Genomic DNA, 21,044 nt, shown 5'->3' with positions numbered 1-21,044 from the left:
TATGGAAGGACAGATCACATTGAGTATTCTGTTTTGTTCTTTTTTGAAGAAAAGAAAAGAATGGCATGCTTAGCAAAAGAAAATCTTCATATTTATGAAAAACAAATACCATAAAAGCTAGTTTAAATAAACAAAGAAGGCTCCTTCGGCAGTAACCGATGCCTCATGCAACACTCGGGGATGATGAGCAACTCAAGCAATGGCTGTTAATAAGTACATCAAGCAAGTAAATGTACATTCAAACAGTAGTTATTAAAGAACAAAATTGAACGCAAACCAAAAAAAACAAAAAAAGAACAAAATTGAGCCAAAGAATTGCCTACTCCAGTTAAACATATCAGCCTTGGACCTTACGGACTTGAATTTGATGCGTAGATTCTTGCCGCCATATTGAATGGGTTCCACTCTGAACCAGAGTGGCATACTCTCCCTCCTTCAGAAAATTCCCTCTCTGTTTTATTGAAAATCAAAGTTAGAAATGCTTGTTATACCAAGGAACTAACAAAGCAAAGCAATAGAAGATGAGCATTTACACGTACCAGCAAACATGATATTGCTCTAGAGAATGTCTCTTCTGCATCGTCTGAGAATTGCATATATATAGGACGCACCCCATGATAAAGGGCCAGCCTCTGTTTAACCCTTTCTCTGTCAAGCATGTTTCCATTTTGTTAACATGAAACAACTAACATGGACATACGAGCAACAATTGCCTTTTTCTCTGACATAGTCATACGAGATCAATATGCGTGATATCAGGCAAATCCGATATACATCATTTTACTTTCACAACTTAGAATTAGTTGCTGCAATAGAGAAAGAGCTTACTCATTTGTAAATGCGAAAATAGTAGAAGAAGGCCGGTAGTGGCTCAGACGAATTGCCATGGAACCAGTTCTGGTGAAGACGATGATAGGTGTCCCAAGGTTGTTTGACATCGCGGTTGCATGGGATGCAAACATTGCACTCATGCGACTCTGAGAGCAGTCCGCACCATAAATAGCCTTCATGAAAGGGAAAGGGAGAGATGCACGAATGTGAAAACAATACATAGCAGCACTCTGGGAATTTTTTTTTTTTCCTGTTTTATAGTTACAGGTTTCGTAATCATTGATAAAACTTCCAGGCTACCTAAGACCAACTCAAACAGCTAATAAAGCATAAAAGAAAAAGAAAAGGGTCTTTCTCCTCTGTCTAAACTATGAATACCTGGGTAGCAGTAGAAAGAACTGAATGACTAATGCTGCTTGATAGAGTTGATTCGGTCTTCAATGCTACAGTGTGCATCACCTTAACAGCTTTCAGTGGAAACCTAAACGGAAAAATCATGTGACTATTACTGGAAAAAGGAAAATGGAGCACCAACTGTCAATCAAAAGATTAAAATGTTCAGCTAATGGAAAATAAGAAATTCAATTCTTAAGCTCAGATATGTAAACCCCTTTCCTTCAAGATTTAGAACTTAGCCTCCTACAACATATACAAATAGATGAATCATGGTCTGCCATACCGGTCCGTACCGGTCCGGCCTGAGACCGGTACCGGATCAGCGTGGAATCCGGTACTGGTAGCTTATTGTTGGAGAATCGATATGGGACCGGTATGAGACCGGTACGTACCGGTCCGGGCCACCACCGGTACGCCGACCGGTGCCAATATGGCGGACCTTGGATGAACATTTCCAGCAGTGACTAGTGACTGATAATAATAGCAAAGCCACCATTTTTTAAACAGTGTTAAACTAACCATAATTAAATTCCAAGGTAACTTTTGTTAAGACCTTTTTCTTATTGAGCAAAGACTCGGGGAAAAGAACCCTAATAAAGAGAGAGAGAGAGAGAGAGAGAGAGAGAGAGAGAGAGAACCTACTTCCCATGAGCAGTTTCACCAGATAACATGATGCCATCTGCACCTTCTTGGACTGCAATTGCTATGTCAGAAACTTCTGCCCTGGTTGGAGTTGGATGATCAATCATGCTTTCCAACATATTTGTTGCTACAATTACTGGCTTCTCCATGCTACTGCATCTTCTAATGATCTCCTCCTGTTTAATAAGTAATTTATTTTATCTTAAAATCATAGCACACACCAGTTGTTAATTTTGCCAACTCAATGAATGGAAAAGGCATGGAGCATGGCCCTAAACCAAACAACTGGAACAAGGAATCTGTGCTACATTGGAATCAGAAAAGGAACAGCTGCAGCCATAAATATGTTCTTATTATCCTTCCTTTAGAACATGGTTCGCATACCAGTATGTACCAGCCATACCGGGCATACCGTACCATACCAGTAACGAAACAAGACTCAGTATGGGGGATGTGCAAGTCTCGGTATGCCAAATCAACCTGTATTAGGCGTTTGACACTATACTAGCATTGTACCTGTATGGGTTCCATAACGAGACAACGAACCTTGCCATGGAATATCAAAAAGCTTCCATCACTTCAACATGCTGAAGAATATGCATCGTTAAACAGAAACAATCTCCCTTGACTGGCAATTTCAACAGGTCTGAAAGTTAAGCTACATCACAGGAGGCGTCAGATTTTCATGACCTTGAAATAGCATATTTATACTGAGGCATGTGTCACCCAGGAAAAATAGGATGGTGGTGAATAAGAGATGCGACAAGCTCATAGTTATATTGCTTGTCATTGTCACATTTTGTTGTTGAAATGTCATATTCAGTATTCTGAGCTTTGGCTTTTAGAAATAGTTACCACAGAGAAATCTAAGACTGTAGAACAGTATTCACGTTTTGTTGCCTCATCCATCCTTCCTCCAACCTATCCTTTGTACCAAACAGAGAGTAAGTCTCAGAAGAATCAATTTGACTGATAGAAAAATCCAATCAGGTTTATATCTCATACTAAGAATTACGATGCTCTGTGAATCGTTACAAGGCGAGGACAAAAATCCATACACCTGAGGTCCTAGAGAAATCATTTTTTTGATTTGTATAAATCAGAGTTTTAAGTAGGTGTTTGGGTGTTAGTGGCAGAAAGTTAAATATGGAAATAACGTGAGATGTTATGAACTTGGAAAATTATTCTTGAAAGGGAAAATTCCAATTCCATTAATTTAGGAAGGAATCGATTCAGGTCCCTGCTTATGGCATCTGCACCATGGAGTAGTTGGTGCTCTTGAGATCCAACGGCTTTCATGTGTCCAACCTCCCCTCTGTGAGAGCAAGCATGATACACAAGGGCCCGTTGGATGTTACTAGGGCCTCCAATTACACCATTCCCTCATGGGTTGCAGTCACCATATATGGTGAGTTGAACCCTTCCCTTTAGGAATCATATCGATTTTTCCAGCACAATCAATGATTAATTTGTAGCTTCCGATATCAAACAATATGTAAAATCATCAAAATATCTCAGTTTGGCAGAACAGTGATGCATCCTAATTGTTTTAAAATGCTCATTTTATTAGCATTTTTTGTTTTTGTTTCACCTTTTCCGATTAGTCATAGTCACCCAAGGCAACCTTCCCGATGCTTAACCTATCTCCATATCGATAGCACCAATTCAGAACTCCATCTTTAAGGATAAAAATGAAGAGAGCTGATATTAAACTAATAACTGATGCTAGTAGAACTCTTGAGAACAAAAGAAGGCTTCACATCTTCAAATTCGACGCACTAAGAGAAACTGAGCAGTTGATTAAGTGGAAAAATAAATGGTGAAAGAACCAACTAATCATAGGAATTGAAGATACATACGAAATTAATTAAGCATTCAGAGCTAATAATTAACCTGCAGCAAAGGAACTTCTTCAACTGGAAGCTCAGCTCCAAGGTCTCCACGAGCCACCATAGCCTAAAAATATTTTTAAGAAAAGTGGTCATGACCATCCACCAAAAGAACAAGATTAAATCAACCAAGTATAATGTTGAGCATTTAAAGTAGTAAATTGTCGATATCAATAATGGAACAAGGATTCATTATATCACAGGAACTAGAGAGACATACAGACACAAAAGGTCCCACATATATTGGACCTGACCTGGGACATCTCTCTGTCAAGCACAAGGCTGTAACCTTCTATTGAACAACTTTTTTTTTGAAAAAATAAAATCACAGGAAATTAAGCAATCATCTAGTACTAGATCATGCTTGCAAATGTTCCATGTATATCAGTTCATTTAAAGAATGTTGGACAAACTAGATTGGTGCATACTTTACGGAACAAGATCAAAGAAAATAAAACTGTGGAATTTTAATAAACTAAACAAAGACTAATGCTCATTATATACATAGTGTTATGTACTGTGGTGGCATATCTGTATTTTATCATAACCACAGTCCACTCTAATTAAGCACAAAATGACTCACCCCATCGGATGCAGATATAATGGACTGGAGATTTGGTACTGCATCTGCACTTTCTATTTTGACAATCACATGTATATCTGCATTGCAACCTTGAAAAGAGAAAGAAGGGGGGAAAAGGAAGATGATGCCATAGCCTTGAACAACTTCAAAAGAGGTAGCGAAATGAGGTTTTCAAAAAGAAAGAAAAGTAAAAATAACTTGTAGGTATTGAGTCATAATGTTACTTTGGAGATAGTCTTTCAATTCATGGACCACTTTAGCATCTTTTACAAATGAAACAGCATAGAAATCAACTTTGTTCTCCACCCCGAATTTAATATCTTCCCAGTCTTTCTCTACAGAATATCAGGAAACAATATTCAGATTTATTTAAATTATATTTCTTTCTAATGACATCTCCAAATTTTCAACAGGAACAGAATATCAACTCTTAGCAAAAGAGAAAGGAGTAACCTGTTATAGATGGTAGGGTCGCACTTTTGCCACGTACATTTAAGTGCCGCCTTGATTTCAGCTCTCCACCATCAAGGACTTCGCATTTGACCGTATCTGTTGTTTTTGACCTCACCACTAGTGACATCATCCCCCCTAATAACCACAACGACAAGGTAAGCCATTATAATTATGAAAATTACGTGATATTACATAGTGAACTTGATACCAAGACACCGGAATGTGTTATAAATTTGGTAGCAAAAATATCATGTTAACAGTTCACTTCTTTCATGTGTTCATGGATTATTGTTGCACAAAGCTAAAGCCATTTTAGTCCTAAAGATTGATGATGGAATTATATGACTGAAAACAGCTTTCCTAGAAGTCAAACCCAAGTAATCCAAGAAAAACACAAGTATGCAATCCAGCACCATGAATCACTTATCCGATGTGGATTACCCCACAAATCCAAAATCATAGAAATTGGTATCGGTTTGTCAAATAAAATAGTTTATTATTGTAACGAGAGAAGAGATCAAGTCTCAAAGATTTTTAACAATAAAAAAAAACAAAGAAAACGAAAAAAGAAAACCAAGGGAAACATGGGCCAGTTTTTCAGAGTCTGCACTGCCACCAGTAAGTATATTCCTAGAATAGCTTTTAAATTTTAAACATGTAGACATGAATCAAATATCATACATTATTCTATGTGCACTCACCATCAACCAAGAGAATATCGCCAACTTCCACATCATTCACAAAATCATCATAATTTACACTAACTGTGTCTTTGGAACTGACTCCTCTTTTGATAGTGAAGTTGAACTCCTGGCCCTCCCTAAGTACTATAGGCTGGGGAACATCCCCACTCCTTACCTCAGGGCCCTACAACAAACATATTTTTCACCAAATGTATAAGTCATATAATTGTTTCATGAAGAAATGAGAAACAAGACTTTTAAATATATATATATATAATGACAAAACTAAAATTGATGATATTTATCATTCTAAAGCATGAATTAGGAAACAGAGTAACAATATAAATTTTGATTTAAGTGTAGCCACATTCTGAATTTTAAAGTGGATGGAAAGCTTGGCCTTTTTTCTTGATTAAGACAAATCCACAGCTAGTTGAGGAATATTGGAAGCAACTAACAACAAGAAGTATGAATCACAAAAAATTGCCAGTAACCTTCCATGATCCAACATCAAAGATATTCTTTCTCTCACACCTAGGAGGCTCAAATCAATGGCCTCTTTAACATGGGCAGATGCTTTTGTAAGAAGAAACATAGTACTTCAGAAAATTTTCAAAAGTTACAGCACAAACTGGCAAACAAATCAGCACAATTTTTTCCTACAGAGGCATGACATGATGTAGAAGTGTTATCTACAAATTATGTTTCATATTTTGGCGAGAATATATGAATACTCATAAACTTTGCTTGTCATTCTAGCAATTGATATAGTTTTTCAGCATTAAGCTTAGGCACTGCCATGCAGGGCCGGCCCGAGCCCTAGGCGACTGAGGCGGTCGCCTAAGGCCCCGGGCCAAGGGAAGGCCTCCGGGAGCAGAAGCTGGCTACGAGTCTTCCCCCTTGATGGAAGGGAGGTGGAGGGTTTCCTGGCCTGCAGAGGGCAATCGGGGAAGTTGGGGACAGTAGTTTTGTTTTGGGTGGAGAGAGAGAGAGAGAGAGAGAGAGAGAGAGAGGAGGGATTTGGTTGGCTTCATACACACCTGAAGCCACTCTTATCTTTCATCCCTTCTCTTTTTTGGTTTTGGTCTTGGTTTTCCTTCCCTCACATTACTCCTGATCCAGCTGGGCCATCAGGAAGAAAGATAGGGGGATTGGAGATGGACTTCTTGGAGGGTGGAGATTCTTTTAATTTTCTCCTCTCGGTTTCTTCTCCCCTCTTGGGTGGTAGAGAGAGAAAAGGAGGGAGGGGGTTGAATGGCTGCTGTGCCGTGATGTTGCAGTTGCAGCTTCGGTGCTCACTTGAAGGGGGAGATGGTCTTTAGCAAAAGAAAAGGAGGGTAGAGAAAGAGAAGGAGGGAGGGGGGGTTGAATGGCTGCTGTTCCGTGATGTTGCAGGGGCTGCTTGGGTACTCACTTGAAGGGAAGATGGTGGGATGGGACTTTTATTAATTAGATGGAGTGAATTTTCCATAATGACCCTATTTTCTCTTGGATAAATTTTTTGACCGTGAAGCGCCATGGGATGGCCTTTTTCCTATTTTGCTCTCGCTTCACATGGTAAACAGTATTGCCAAGAACAGTTCTATGGCCCTTTTTTTTTTTTTTAAGTATTTTTTTTTAATATTTTCATTCAAGAATTATATTAAACTGAAGAGGCTTTTTGTCGACCTTTATTAGATTCATGCATTTTTGTTGAAATAGTGTACTTGACAGCAATCTATTTCCATAACATTTTTTTAAGTATTTTATATTTATTAAAAAAATTATTATTTAAAAAAAAGAGGCCCCATTTACTGAATTCGCCTTGGGCCCCCAGATGTATTGGGCCGCCCCTGCTGCCATGCCACATGTAATAGATCAAACTTCCTGAGACCCCAAAAAGCAATAAGTGTATACTGTAAAAAGATTTAAATGTACTAATGTTCATTTAAAGTGGATTGCAGTGTATTCTAGTCACATGGGCTCTTTAAAATACACTTTATGTATAAAAAATGATAGCATTTATCTCTATCAAAACTTGCTTTCCTCCCTCTTTGTCTAGACTCATTAAAACTACAGGGAAATTTTAGAATGTTGTTCATGAAAGAAGGGGCAACTTATGGGGCTTAATTGGTTGGTTTTAACACTCAAACAGAGCCATTATTAGTGGTATATGCTTTCAGCATGCTGATTATATAGCAAATAGCAGATTATGCACCATATGCAGACATCCGGCAACTATGGTTTGCTAAATTCCCAAGTCTCCTGCTTCCTGTACCAAGTTTTAAGCTTAGAAATGCTGAATTCTGGATTTCAGGACAGCAAAGCCACCCTTATAAAAGTTAGCTTGCATGCTCCATATGTTGTACCACTACCTTTTGCATTCGATAATGCCCTAGTTGCATCAGCCAAAGCTACATAATCATAGAGGTAGGTCTCCCTACCCACCAACTGTATTCCACCTCTTGTGCCAGGTCTATCTCGTTGCTGAAGGAGCCTTTGCCAGAAACTCCATGAAAGTTTAGAAGGTCAGCACCAGGATGAAAGCCAATTATAGAAGATACTCAAACTTATGCTAATCATACTTTGATCCACTAAGGCATCCATGTGTCAGTTGGATAAGGCTTGATTGTAAGAAAAAGTTCAGTTAACATTCTCTCATGTCCTGAATAGTCTCCATATGACCGCAAGAAGGCTAGTTGGAGGCTGGAATCATCAAATCAAAGATAAATATGATATTGCAATTTATGCTAGAAAGCAGGTTCTGCTGCTTTAGCGGTAGAAGGAGTCAAGGTGGCAATCTTTAAGTTTTATGAAGATTATAAAAATGAGCAATTTTACTGATCCATCATCATAGCTATATTAAAATAGCAAGAGATAATATAACCAAATTGACAGAAACCACATGCATCCCAAATATCCAACTTGGTAGAATTCAGCCAAGCATGTCAGCAAACCATATCAATAACATAATTCACCTGAAGAGGAACATCCCAGAAATGTAGCATCAAATGATTACAAGATGCTTGTTTGCAGAAAACATACCTTAGTGTCCAACATTATGGCAATAACATTGTCCTTTGACTGAGCATTATATTGCTTGACCAAGTCAATAATTTTCTGGTGCGATGCATGGTCTCCATGGGACATATTTAGCCGTGCTACATTCATTCCTGCTTCTGCTAGTTTCCATATCATTTCACGTGTATTCGTGGACGGACCAATTGTGCAAACTATTTTCGTTTTCCTTAAAGAATTTGGAGCAACCCCAAACTTGTAGTTGCTAGGCTGAAGCCCAAGAGAGTAGGTCAAGTGTCCCTGATCAATCAGGTTTAAAATTTTATTTTATTAGCTAGAGACAGAAAATGCTGACAAAGAATGAAAGCATAAGCACCATCAAAATTGATTCATTTGTAAAACAATTTTGTCAACCCAGATATTTTCCCAAAGGAATGAGGAACATGGTATTAGAAACAAAGACAATGGCCTGTAGAGAAACATGACCCACAAAACTCAATTGAACCATGACTAAGCAAATAGCAGACGCTGATGTTTTCTTACAAGCATTGACTCCTTTCTTCTTCTTGTTTTTTTTTTTTTTAACTTGAGATAGGCAAATGCTAAGTTCATGGTTTGATGTCTGTATGAAGGGTCAATTTAGGTGCTCCACTTTCAATCAAATGTATGATCTGTTTGCAGTTAGGTACCCGAATCAGATAAATAGATTAGTTTTCAAGATTGTTACATGCCATGGCATGCCCATGCAGGAAAAAGAAAAAAAGATCAAAAACAGAAAAAAAAAAACTATATTTCTAAATCCTCAATGGAATTCTCTACAGATACTACTGATTTCCTGGTCAAGAGAAGCAAATCATACTATCACCAAAACTTCAAACCGCACCCCCCCCCCCCCCCCAAAACCACAAAAAGAAAAAGGGAAAAGAAAGAAAAATGTCTTTATATTTGCTTCAAATTAAAACCATTGATATTTCTTCTCTGAAGGAAAAATCATTCTTTTCCCAATGACTTAGACTAGGACAATGCTTCAAAATGGATAGATTTCCTGCTTGTGCTGGCAAAAAAAACAAGATCATCATAGCTTAATGGCACCGTATATAATAATGACTAATGAATACCAGATCCTTTATCAATGTAACATTTTATATTCAATAATTGATGACCATATTTATCAAAGAACTGTATACCATGCATCAAAGATTGAATCTTGGACACTATATCCCAAATAAAGAATTCCTTTTTCGGTTTCTTCAGAATAGAAAAAGAACATTCTGTTCAAGAACTCATGGAACCACGACCAATAACGGCTCACCGTGTTCCCGGGGGCATTGTTCTCTCCGAGTTCCGCCTTGCCGCCAGTCTCGCTGGCCCTCATGGACCCCATGGCGGCGCCCCGCTGGGGACCCATTGCCGGCCGGAATCTCCTCCTGGGCGCGGGAGAAGAACCGCCGAGTTGCCGCGAGGAGGCCAGAGAGGCATGATCCGATCTCGACGGAGTGATGCACGTCGCGAGCCCGCCGGTTTCCATTGCGCTCATCGCCATGTTCGTGCGAGTTGATCCGGGGTGGTTTGGTTGTTTGGGTTTTAAAGGCGGGGGCGGTTGCCGCGAATTACGATCCGGGTCCGCTCACACGCCGGAAGCTTCGGGAACGTGGTTTAAAACAACTAACCGTTATAACGTCCGTTATAATGACTGTTACATGGATTGCGAAGAAATCCACCACGTTATATATTACATTCATTAACATAGATATGTCAGAAAGCTGTAAGGTAAAAGATTTAATATACAAGAAATAGTCTGAACATCGAGTTAAGTATAATTTTCCATGTGCACAAACGTATGTTGCCTGCTATTATTTTATTTATATCCATTTATTCATTTTTATTAAGATTTTTAGTTATTATTTATATAATATGAGAAAAATAGCACTCCACAATAGATTTGTTATTTTTATTTGATAATAAAAATTTAGATAAATAATCACTATATCAGCTTTGATTGCATACAGCGTACTATAGAAGTCTTTTTTTTTCTTTTGAGTGAATTGGATGAAAAACATCCCTCAGCTTTTAGCCCTTATAACTATTATATCTAATTATATTTTCAAATTTTTTTGATAAGTATTTTTTTATAGAAATGCCATAGGTAATGCACTACGTACCTAACATCTCTTTTTCAATTGTCCTGAACCCTCAATCTTCCTAAAGATGAGATTTAATCCTAAATTAGGATTTTACCAACAGGATAAGTGAGCATTACATATGCAAGCGAGAGAATCGGAATTAATTACGTGCTCGAGTTTGACTCGATTATAGAAAACCTGCTTAAGCTCCAATCGAATTTGAGCCAAGATCAACAAAACTTGCTGGAACTTTAAGCTTCGAGCCAAACTTTAGTCGAACTAGGCCAAGCTCCTCCACTCTATGTAAATAAGATCTAATTTTAAGGTTGGCTTTGCTTAAGAGTGAGCTTTGAAATTTGTTTAAGCTCGACTTTTTGCGAGGACCTGTGCAGGCATACATTCAATCCCATATTGGTTATATATTGGGTAGATCTTAGATATAGCGCGCGCGCGCACACGCGCACATATATATATATATACAAGTCTAAGGAATTTAAGTAATAACTTCTAACCGATCCTTTTGGATGATGTCCTGGATACAAATAATATCAAACTAGACCCAATCTATGCTCTTATGGACTAAGAGACTGCATCATGCATCTATTAAGGTTGACTATGGGTTGATCATAATATTTGTGATTGAATTTGGAGTCAAGCGGATATGTATTTAATCTTATATTGGTGATGCATTTGGTATAATTTGAGTACGTACTTATGCAGGACCAATAAATTTAAATAACACCATCAACTAGTTTGTTGGATGAGGTCCTAATTCGTTATAAATAATATTAGAGCGGATCTGGCTATATCCCATAGAGAATTGAAGTTGATCACGAATTAATTATGATACTTATGATTAGAATTATGATATTTATAATTGGCTTTCTATCCTCTTTTTTTTTTATGAGGATACTCGAGCTTAAATAGAAAGAGTACATAAAGATTTGTGAGGATATATGTTTAGTCCCATATCAGTTATACAATGAATAGATTTTGAATAAATATATAAAATTATTAAATCTAAATAATATTTTTTAGCTAATTCTTTTGAATGAGATTCCGACTCATTACAACTTTGTCTTTTGTTGAATCGAGCTATAAAAAAAAAACGGGAAATTACTTTTCCATCCCTCTTCCCCCAAAAAAATGGCAACAACCCAAAGTTGGGACCGAGCTGTTCAATAACGACCGCTACAAGCGCTATGACGTTGAATGGCGGGATAACTGAGGTCCGTTTTAACGGAACGACTGCGGTATAGTTGGGGTTAGGAGATACTGCCACTCCTCTTCTTGCCTCGTGGTGAAATCTCAGCCGTACGACAGGTGGAGCTTGGCATGATAATCTGGAAGATCTACACCGATCTAAAATATACCAGTGGGCGCGGAACACGCACTCCACGTGCCCAGAAGGAAGAGGGAAGGATCCAACGGCTCTCTTGAATCTCGTGGAGGACCAGCAGCTGGGATGTCGCCATCTGGAAATGCCCGCAGAAATTTTATATGTGGGCGCTTCAAAACTGGATGCAGCTTAGTTCATGTCGTTTCCGGTGCATGGTTTCGGAAGCGTTCGCATGCATGCCACGTTAATACGTTATGCATGAAGAATATGCTTGATGGATTGCTTTATGCTTTTATGGGACAGCTCCTAATGTACCAGCTCGTATGATATGCGTTTATTCTGAAAAGATATCAGGTGGGATTCATAAATATTTAACGATAAATGTTTATGAAAATATTTGTTTGGGTTCGATTCATTCCATATCCATATCACCAATGTTTCATCAAAATTATCCCACAGGATGGTTTTTCTGACATTATTTTAATGAATTTTTTTTCAACTAGATTCTTCTATTAAATTACTAGCTAGTTTGAAATATAATGAAAATACATTATTTATATACATACATATATATATATATATATATATATATATATATATATATATATATATATATATATATATACAAGTATATATACTTATACATATATATACACACACACATATATATACATATATACACACACACATATATATACATATATATATACACACACACACATATATGTATGTACATACATATATACATACATGGTTGCAATTACCTCAATGACCCCCATCTCCATCTCCATCAAGAAGCTATGGGGACAGCTTCTTCTAATCCCAAGGGAGTAGATGAATACATCAAAATGCAGACAAATATATGCTAACATAAAACTCTAGGATTTTAACTTTCAGGAAAGCATCTAGGTTGATAATCCAACTTTAGTCAGCTTTTCAATATGCAGACAAATATAGTTTTTAATAGATTTAAAACTTGGTTCTTCGTCTGACTCTTTGACTGTAATTTTAGTAATTACTGCTTAAGGAATTAACCATTCCAAGTTTAATCCTTTTACACACAGTTAGGCTTGTTCTACAATATAGAAGTCTTTCTTTTTGAGAAAAATGTTGTTAAATTGCAGTTATCCAGAGGGCAGATCTCAGTTTTCCTTTTTTTTTTTTTTTGGTTCTTACTAACATGAGAGAGAGAAAGAAAGAGAGAGAATTCCGGTCAAATAGTAATTTATCTGTTAAAGATATAAGAAGACTGCCTAAGTCAATAGAACTTACAACATGAGAACGTTAATGCAACAGCCCCTGAATAACTAAAACAAGAGCCACAACACTTCCCTTGCTCATTAAAATCCCAATAAATCTGAAACTTTATTGGTGATTACTTGGCAACTCAAGCACTTGGTGCAGGTGAACTTTCTCCTGCAGGTTTTGACGGGGCCTTTGCAGCGCAGAAAGCCTTGAGGAGGGAAGGGAATGGAGAGTTATAGAAGGGGGTGGTGGAGAAGATATTAAAGCAATACTGGTTGAGGCTGTTGATAGCCTTGCAGCACTCGGGGGTCGGCTGTATGCGCCAGCTGAGGAAGGATGACCGGATGCCAGCGGCGCAGCCTTCCATTGCAAAGATCGATTTCCAACAATTTTCAAACTTGGGCTCGCCCGCTGCAAAGGGAATCTTCTCTTCTTGTTCTAAGCTCGACACTCTTGCGGTCATCGCCATGGCGACGATAGCAAGGAGGAGCATCATGAGAGTGTTTGATGATGAGTTAGCCATTGTGGTGGTGGTGGCGGCGGCAGCGGCGGCGGCGAACCGGTGATAAAGGTGGTGGAGGTGCTGTGGGAAGAGGATGAGGATGGAGGGGATTTATAAAGAAGGGGATGAGAATGTGGTGATTGTGTTTGGAAACAAGACAGTTTTTTTGTTTTAATAGCATTTTAATTGCTGGAGTTTTTGGTTTTAGGTGCGCTTTTATCTACTAGGATGTTAATATGTTACCATGCGCTGGTTTTTAACTTGCACACAGTTTGCATCCTTTCTAGGTTATGGCTTCATGGTTGGTTTTAATAAGGTGTATTGATTTTGAAACTAAAGTCACACCCCTCCGTTTAGCAACCAGGTGTGTTCTGGATTGGAACCTATTTTGGTTGACACCTAGGTGCTTTGTATAGATAGGCCTCCCTCTTTTTCTCCCTAAAAAAAGTTATATCTGTATATTTTTCATGAGATAGCGATTTTGAGTCGAATTATCTAGAGATGTAACTGACCCAATGACCTTTAAGAACTTCTTTGAATTGAATTGAGCTTAGCTTGATCAAGCTTGGATTCGATTAGGTTGATTTTGAGTTATTTTTGAGTTTTGAGATTAAGCTAAATTAATTTATTTAATCAAGCTTAGTCGATCTCGATATTGAAATGACTCAAACATGAGTTGAAACAATCAGCTCAACATCTCAAACTAAGTAAAAATCAGTTCAAACTAGTATCAAGAGTACATGAAGGGTTCAACCTTCAATCAGAGCTTAGTTGAAGCTTGAACCAATGGATAATCGATCTATATAATTACTTTAGATAACAACTAATAATTATTTATGGAATATAATTTTTGACAAAATATTAAATATATAACTTAGACGGGTGGAGTAAGGTTAGACACCAGTTTATATCCAAATTGACCAAAATAACATATCTCTATCCTGAGTTAGAGAATGTATCATAACATATCTCTATCCTGAGTTAGAGAATGTATCCAACACCCAAATCTAACTAAACCATAATTTTTCAACCTAAAGTACACCGTGCATTGGTTATGTTAGTATAGATTTGGTGCAATAGTAATGTGAAAGTATTTCAATCTATATCTATAGTCTCTACATTAAAATTTAGGTTAGTTTGTGCTTGGTTATGGACTTATCATGAAAATGCGATTGTTTGCTTGTGCCAAGTTGCTTGCCTTAGTGCACAACTCAACCATCCTATAAAGCGCTTTCTTAGATGGCATTTCATGTTGGTTTCAGATTTTAGTTTGTTAGTTTTTAATTTACAAAAAAATAAAATTATTTTTAAAATTAAAATACAAAATTTGTTTAATAGCCATTTGAATGGTATTTGATGGGAGGCATCCGAGCCTCTAATATATATATATATATATATATATATATATATTAGCTGATAGAATCACAACCTTTCCATTTTGGGCTGAAAAATATATAATCACAATCCTTCATTGAGTCAATTAAAACCGTTTATAACCCAATCCCGGCCCTATATTTTTGGTAGGATGTAGACCGGCTCATTTCATTGGCTCTCACACCCGGGCATCAATAAAGTTGACGGTCAGGATTAAAAGGCTTAGGAATTAGGGTTTCGCCCTCTCTTCCTCCTCCTCTTCTCTCTCTCTTTATAAACCCATCCACCCCTCATCTAGTCGCCGTCCCCTCCACCAAATCTCTCTCTCTCTCGTTCTGTTCTTCAAGCGATGAAGAGATCTTAGTTTGTGTCTCGGAGATGGATTACATCCATTGATGATGGTAACACAACCCTCTAAGAAGTTCTGAGCGATTTCATTCCTCTCGCATACTAATGTAATCTTCTATTGGTATTTTTTTTTCTTTGTCCTCTTTTTGGTTTATTTTTTTTTCTCGATGGTCATTTTATTATCTTAATCTTTTAAATCGAATCCAACAATAAAGGTTGAATTTTTTCTTTAAATATCTGATTTTGGGGGTCCGAGGTGATGTGAAAATTCATGGTCTGTCAATCCACTGATGATTGCAAGTGATGCAGTCATGAAATCCCGACAGGTTCTGATCGCCCCCCATCATATCCACAATTCAAATCAAACTTTTTTCTTCTTTCCACAGTTCAAATTATGTTGAGATATTAGCTTATGTTTTGTACCTTTAACTGTATAAGGTTTTATTGTCACATCAAACAAACTCAGTTTTAAGAAACCAAACTCTGTTTTAATTAACTCCAATCTTTTTTTTTTGGTAAAGAATTAACTCCAATCTTTGGGATGCTTTTGTCACTGAGAATCTTCGCTTTACTCTTGCATTATAATTCCTTTTTTATTTGAAAAAGCAAAAGAAAGAAGAGTTTTACCTTCGAAAGTAAAAAAATTCTAGTTTAGACAAATATTTATGTGAATATTACTTTATTATTTGTTCTTTCCATATCTTATCAGCTGATATGTTTGGAGACTATCAAATCAATACACTGGGTGAATCTCTGCTTACTATAGTGTTATTATGAATGTTTTAATTGATATGAATGGATAGATGAGTTTTTGGCTTCATTGTTCCGTTTGAGGGTGCTATTCTGATGTATAAAGACCGCTTAAGAAAGCGGATAACCAGAAATATAATTGGGATGCTGGTGTTTACCTTGCACATTGCAAAATATTAGAAGCTAGGTTATAAGCCTGATTAAGCTTGAATTGAGTCAAACGAGGCCAAGCCTGATAAAATATATGTTAGGTCAAAGCTTTGATAGATTACATCTCTTACCAGAAGTCATATTAAGAAGCCATCATTTGTGGTAAATTCTAGTATAGCTTTTGCTTTTCTTTCTTAGCAAAATCATCTAAAGATATGTCTCCGCAAGATCTCAGTAGTTAAATCTCTTCGGATTGGTATAAGTCATTTTCATGTATGATGGCAATGAATAGATGCAATTCCTTAGATTGTAATTTGGCAAATCTTTTTGTGGAGTGGAGGAGCAAAGCTCTAAAAAGTTAGTTTGTGGCATGGAAAGGAAGTAGACTAATGTTAATATTTTTTTTTTAAAAATGAAACAAGATTGTTCCTGATGAGTCTCCAACTCTCTGTATGCAATTAATATATTACAGATTGTGCTGCATTCGAAAAATTATTGGAATATGGAGTAGTGCTGTGAAGCTTTTTCCTTGACTAAATTGTGGTTTGATGATGTTGGTGATTGGAGACAAATCAAACAACTTGGAGCAAACTTCTTTCATGAGTTATACTTCAAAGTTTAAATAACAAAATCAAATGGAAAATAAAATATAAGTATATGAGATTGTTAAAAGATAAATTTTAAAAAAAAAATTCAACATGGCCTAGGATTTCAGGATCTAGCTTCCCAGGAGTATAACACCCTCAACCTATTCCTTGTGCTTTCTTTCTTGGAGGACCTAGCATGTGTCAAGCTGAGAAGTACAAGGGGTTCATCTCAATGGCTAGTTTACACACATCCCTATCAAGAAGAGAACATTTGTAAGGTGAATGATTGTGTATTAGATGTTGTGAAAAGTGTAGAAAATGTGAATATGTTCTGAGAGTTCTCACAATTAAATCTCTTTAGTGGATGATATTAGGGCATTTTCAAATTTCAATTAAGAAAGTTATAGAAATTAGCAAGCCAAAAAGGTAGGATTTCTAACTTTTATCTGGTGATAAAAAATGAATTAACGACCTTTGAGGTTTTATGAGAGGCATTGTAGTTAAAGATATATTCATCTTGGTTGCAGGATATTGCGACTATGGGTCTTGAAGCCTGTGAGGCCCTCATTGTGAACTAGAGAGGACGATGAGTCTTTAATGAATACCCTTGCATATTATAGAAGAAACAAACAAGTGCAAAGTTTAGAGAGTATCTACCAAATTACAATTGAACTATATAGAAACTATTCTTTAATCAGTTGGAAAAATTGCAGGTATCCATATTTCATGCAACAATCAATAGTCATATATAACATAAACCAGCTCAACATGTTTCATTTGGTTAGACCACACAATCCATTCCTATGACTAGGTTGATAACAACCTCTGTAGTAAATATAAACTTGAAAACAATACTGTCATTGACTGATATGAATTTGCTATTGTTTAATCTCCTGTTCAATGGTAATATGCATTCACATGGCGACAGTTATGCCGGACTTCTCCCTCATCTCCGGTGAGTACATTGATGTTCCCCATCTTTATCATTGAGTTTGCAAAGTGCTTGAAAAATAGTTCTTGATTAGATGCATAGGCCCATACCAGACTCAGCACTTCTGCCTCTGGGTACTCAGAAACAAGCTCATTGTCGCTCTGCAACAATCCATTTCCTCGAAGGAGGTTGAAGAAATACTGGTTGTCGAACCTCCTCGAAGTCTTCAGGTCAAGGGGAACCAAGACATTGTCCCTCCCTGAAGCAGGGCACATGGACCTCAATGCACTAAAAAAGACTGAATACCTGCGGTGATAGTCCAGCTCTAGATATGGTTGTGGAGTATACAACCTCTGTTTGAAACTTGTACACCTTGACCTTCCAATGGTATGGCTGCCTACAATAACAATTTTGAACAAGGCTAATTCTTTCCAAGCCATGTAGTTTAAGAGGTTTTTCTTGATAATGTTTCATGGATGCTAAATGTTTCAGAGAATTTAGTAGTTTTTATTACGTTTGAATGATTAATGTAATACAGAATGAGAGGGTGAAACCTGTTAGTACCTGAGAGAGTGACCAAGTCTACTATGTCAAGCCCCTGAGCTTGAAAGTTGGAAATGAGCATTTCAAGTGTGAAATTTGGAGCAGGTATCATTTGGTTCGCAGCAGTAAGGCTTGCTTTCAGAGAGTCCTTTCTCCCCAAGAGTACCTCCCACCTCGGACCACCTCTCTATAAAATTCAAAGAGAGAGAGAGCAGTAAGGAACAACACTCCATGTTTGCACACACAAGCTTCTGTTTGATGCTCTTTGGTGTTTATAGTCAGTTTAGAAATATTGCCTGAAGTAAAATGGTTAAGACAGCAAATTATTCCCTGAAGTAATATAGAGTGGTTATTAATGTCATGGTATTAGAACTAAATAATGAAAAAACTAGGAACTAAATTGTTGGTCATATCCAACTTTTTGAGAACCATGTTCCTCTAGATCTTTTCTGTTGTTGGAAAGAAAAGTTTTAGTAATTTCTTGTTACCCTTCAACAGGTTCTTCAAATTTCTAAGTCCGGTATCTTTGGCAAAACTCCTTATTACTGAATGCAGAATACGTAAGGCGGAAGATAACAAACTTAGTTTTCTTTTGTGTCATCAGATGACATCATCTATTCATTCCATATCTAATGTAAGGATGAGCATATATTAGTCTCATATTAGTTATGTACTTATAAGGGACCATGAAATTTAAATAATATTTTGTGGCTAGTCTTTTTGAGCAAGATTCTATATCGTTAGAATGATATTAGAGCGGATCTGGTCTATAGTCTATGTGGGTTACATGATACAAAAGCATATATCTATTAGGACTGACTACAGATCTATCGTGGTGTTTGTGATTAGATTTGAATGTATTTGAATTTTTAGTCTAATAGTAGCACCGGAGTTTAAATGGGGAGAGTATGTGAGGATTTATATGGGTATGTGTTTAGTTCCATATCGGTTATACACTATGTAGATCTTAAGTATTTATATAGGACTAAGTAATCCAAATAATATTTTTCGACTAAAGTTTTTGGATGAGATTTTAAGTTGGTAAATCTAAGCTAATGTTTTCAAGTTATGTGGTACTCAAATGGTCCAATTGTACATGATAAAGGCATGTGGCCGAGCTCTTCTGCCCATAGTAATTCATATTTGACTATAAACCTATCAGCCAAAAAATGGTATCCGAGCACTTACTAAATGGACGCAGTCTCGAGCTGTAATGGCAAGAATGTCAGCACACGACACAGTTAATGGGCATGCCTCCTCTAGCACAGCCTTTATTCGGTCGATCACATCAAAACCTCGCACAGAATTCAGGTTTGGCACAGCATTTTTTTCACTGACTATATCACCTGCATCATCTAAAAGAAGCGAAGCATCGCATCCCTGCAATAGCAATTCCTTCCTATTACCATTTCACTCGCTAGTCAGACAAAAAAAAAAAAAAAGGAAGTTAAGGTTGTCCGAAGAGTTGAGACCAGAACGAAACAATCGTGAAAGTGAAGGCGAAGAAGAGAGGCTGCAATCCTTGGATTTCTGTAAACTGCTTCTGTGACAACTTGCCTCACGATCTCCTCTGCGAGGGGACATGACTCTTCGTAGTAGTATGGAGAGAGCTCACCAGGTGCTCCAACTAAATTAGAAATCAACAGCAAAAACAGAGCCAAAAGCTTTGCCATGAGGACCTTGATACTGGCTGAAACCTTCATGAAGATAGGGGGGTTTCGTTATAACTTGCTCATATGCATGCAGGCCTTTGTCATGCTATCTTGGTCTATTGCTTCTACAACTACCAAGAGAGAGTTGGTCTGAGAGGATATACCAACTTCCATCAACTTTCTTCTCCATGCGGCTGCCTTATCTTGAACCCTATGATATTACATTCTTTTGTCTTCATTCTATGCCGGCTAGGACGGACTTAGGTGGACCAATCTTTGACCTCAGATCCGGCTCAAATTTCGAACTCTTAAGTGTGACATGTATCATAGAAGGGGATTTTTTTGTTAAGTTCAGAATATTGAGAGTTGGTTATTGAGTGAAACACACAGAGGGATGGTGGATTACCTTCTCATGGAAAATAAATGGCTGGACTTTGGCAGATGAGTGAATTTTCTTTATTCCTTTAGAAACAAAGTATTTAATGCTCAAGCTTTGGCTATCATTTGTGTCTTATTCTCAAATGTTAAAGTAATAGGGAGACTTAATGGGGATTTGGTGGGGGTGGTTGTATCTTGGCCAGCCCAGTCTTTTAACTAGGTTGGGTCTTTGTGCTAACTGGGGTTCAGGCTTCCATTTCTCTACTCTACCCCTATCCCTCTCTCCTTTCCTCTCCTCTCTGTTTTTCTCCTTTTCTCAGATTATACCTGACCTTTGTTTCATTCCCTTTACTGATTGAAATGGTGGTGATTTAGGCAGCCTTGTTGGGGAAAAAGGTTGCAGCAATGTGACAAGAATTGGCCTCTAATGATCTGAATACAGATCTTTTCAGCTATGCCACCTTCTGCTTCTGATCCATTCCAACAAACTTCCCTCACTTTTTGGCAGCTATTGAGCTATATTTATTCAAAAAGTGCTGCTACAACTACCCCAGAAAACCTGGTTCTTGATGCAATTTAAGGCAGGTTGGTTTGTTGATTTGGGGCCCCTTTGTTTTTCCCCGAAAAACTGGGTTCTACAGCTTTCCT

At 37.4% G+C, this 21,044-nt stretch overlaps 2 protein-coding genes and 2 non-coding genes across 5 annotated transcripts; 2 read left to right on the top strand and 2 right to left on the bottom strand.

Annotated features, from left to right (window-relative positions):
- Positions 1-69: 69 nt before the first annotated feature.
- On the bottom strand, positions 70-10,122 carry LOC103706435 (pyruvate kinase isozyme G, chloroplastic-like). Of its 2 annotated transcripts, XM_039114893.3 has the most exons (13): positions 9,787-10,122; positions 8,502-8,774; positions 5,496-5,661; positions 4,795-4,929; positions 4,566-4,676; positions 4,342-4,430; positions 3,763-3,825; positions 1,870-2,045; positions 1,210-1,312; positions 829-1,004; positions 540-648; positions 324-451; positions 70-203 (listed from the first exon to the last, which is right to left on the bottom strand). In XM_039114893.3, exons 1-12 carry the CDS (start codon positions 10,015-10,017, stop codon positions 338-340), a joined length of 1,746 nt encoding a protein of 581 aa, XP_038970821.3. In that variant the 5' UTR covers positions 10,018-10,122; the 3' UTR covers positions 70-203; positions 324-337. The 2 variants fall into 2 exon arrangements, with proteins under 2 accessions (XP_038970821.3, XP_026660178.4); XM_026804377.4 differs by having other exon boundaries at positions 70-451.
- Positions 10,123-15,401: 5,279 nt separating this feature from the next.
- LOC113462680 (small nucleolar RNA U61) lies at positions 15,402-15,489 on the top strand. Its single transcript, XR_003385602.1, has one exon. It is a non-coding gene; the product is annotated as a small nucleolar RNA U61 (small nucleolar RNA).
- A 40-nt stretch (positions 15,490-15,529) lies between these two features.
- On the bottom strand, positions 15,530-20,941 carry LOC120103727 (Peroxidase superfamily protein). The gene is made up of 4 exons (XM_039114891.3): positions 19,839-20,941; positions 19,555-19,746; positions 18,388-18,553; positions 15,530-18,220 (listed from the first exon to the last, which is right to left on the bottom strand). Exons 1-4 carry the CDS (start codon positions 20,067-20,069, stop codon positions 17,790-17,792), a joined length of 1,020 nt encoding a protein of 339 aa, XP_038970819.3. The 5' UTR covers positions 20,070-20,941; the 3' UTR covers positions 15,530-17,789.
- Positions 15,657-15,742, top strand: LOC113462682 (small nucleolar RNA snoR14). Its single transcript, XR_003385604.1, has one exon. It is a non-coding gene; the product is annotated as a small nucleolar RNA snoR14 (small nucleolar RNA).
- Positions 20,942-21,044: the final 103 nt, after the last annotated feature.

The sequence above is a fragment of the Phoenix dactylifera genome, chromosome 16 (genome assembly GCF_051530095.1).
Source record: "Phoenix dactylifera cultivar Ajwa chromosome 16, Ajwa_hap1_PhDact_Kaust_v1.1, whole genome shotgun sequence".
Classification (NCBI taxonomy): Eukaryota; Viridiplantae; Streptophyta; class Magnoliopsida; order Arecales; family Arecaceae; genus Phoenix; species Phoenix dactylifera.
Note: the sequence above shows the minus strand (reverse complement) of the source record. Positions and strands in the feature narration are given on the sequence as shown.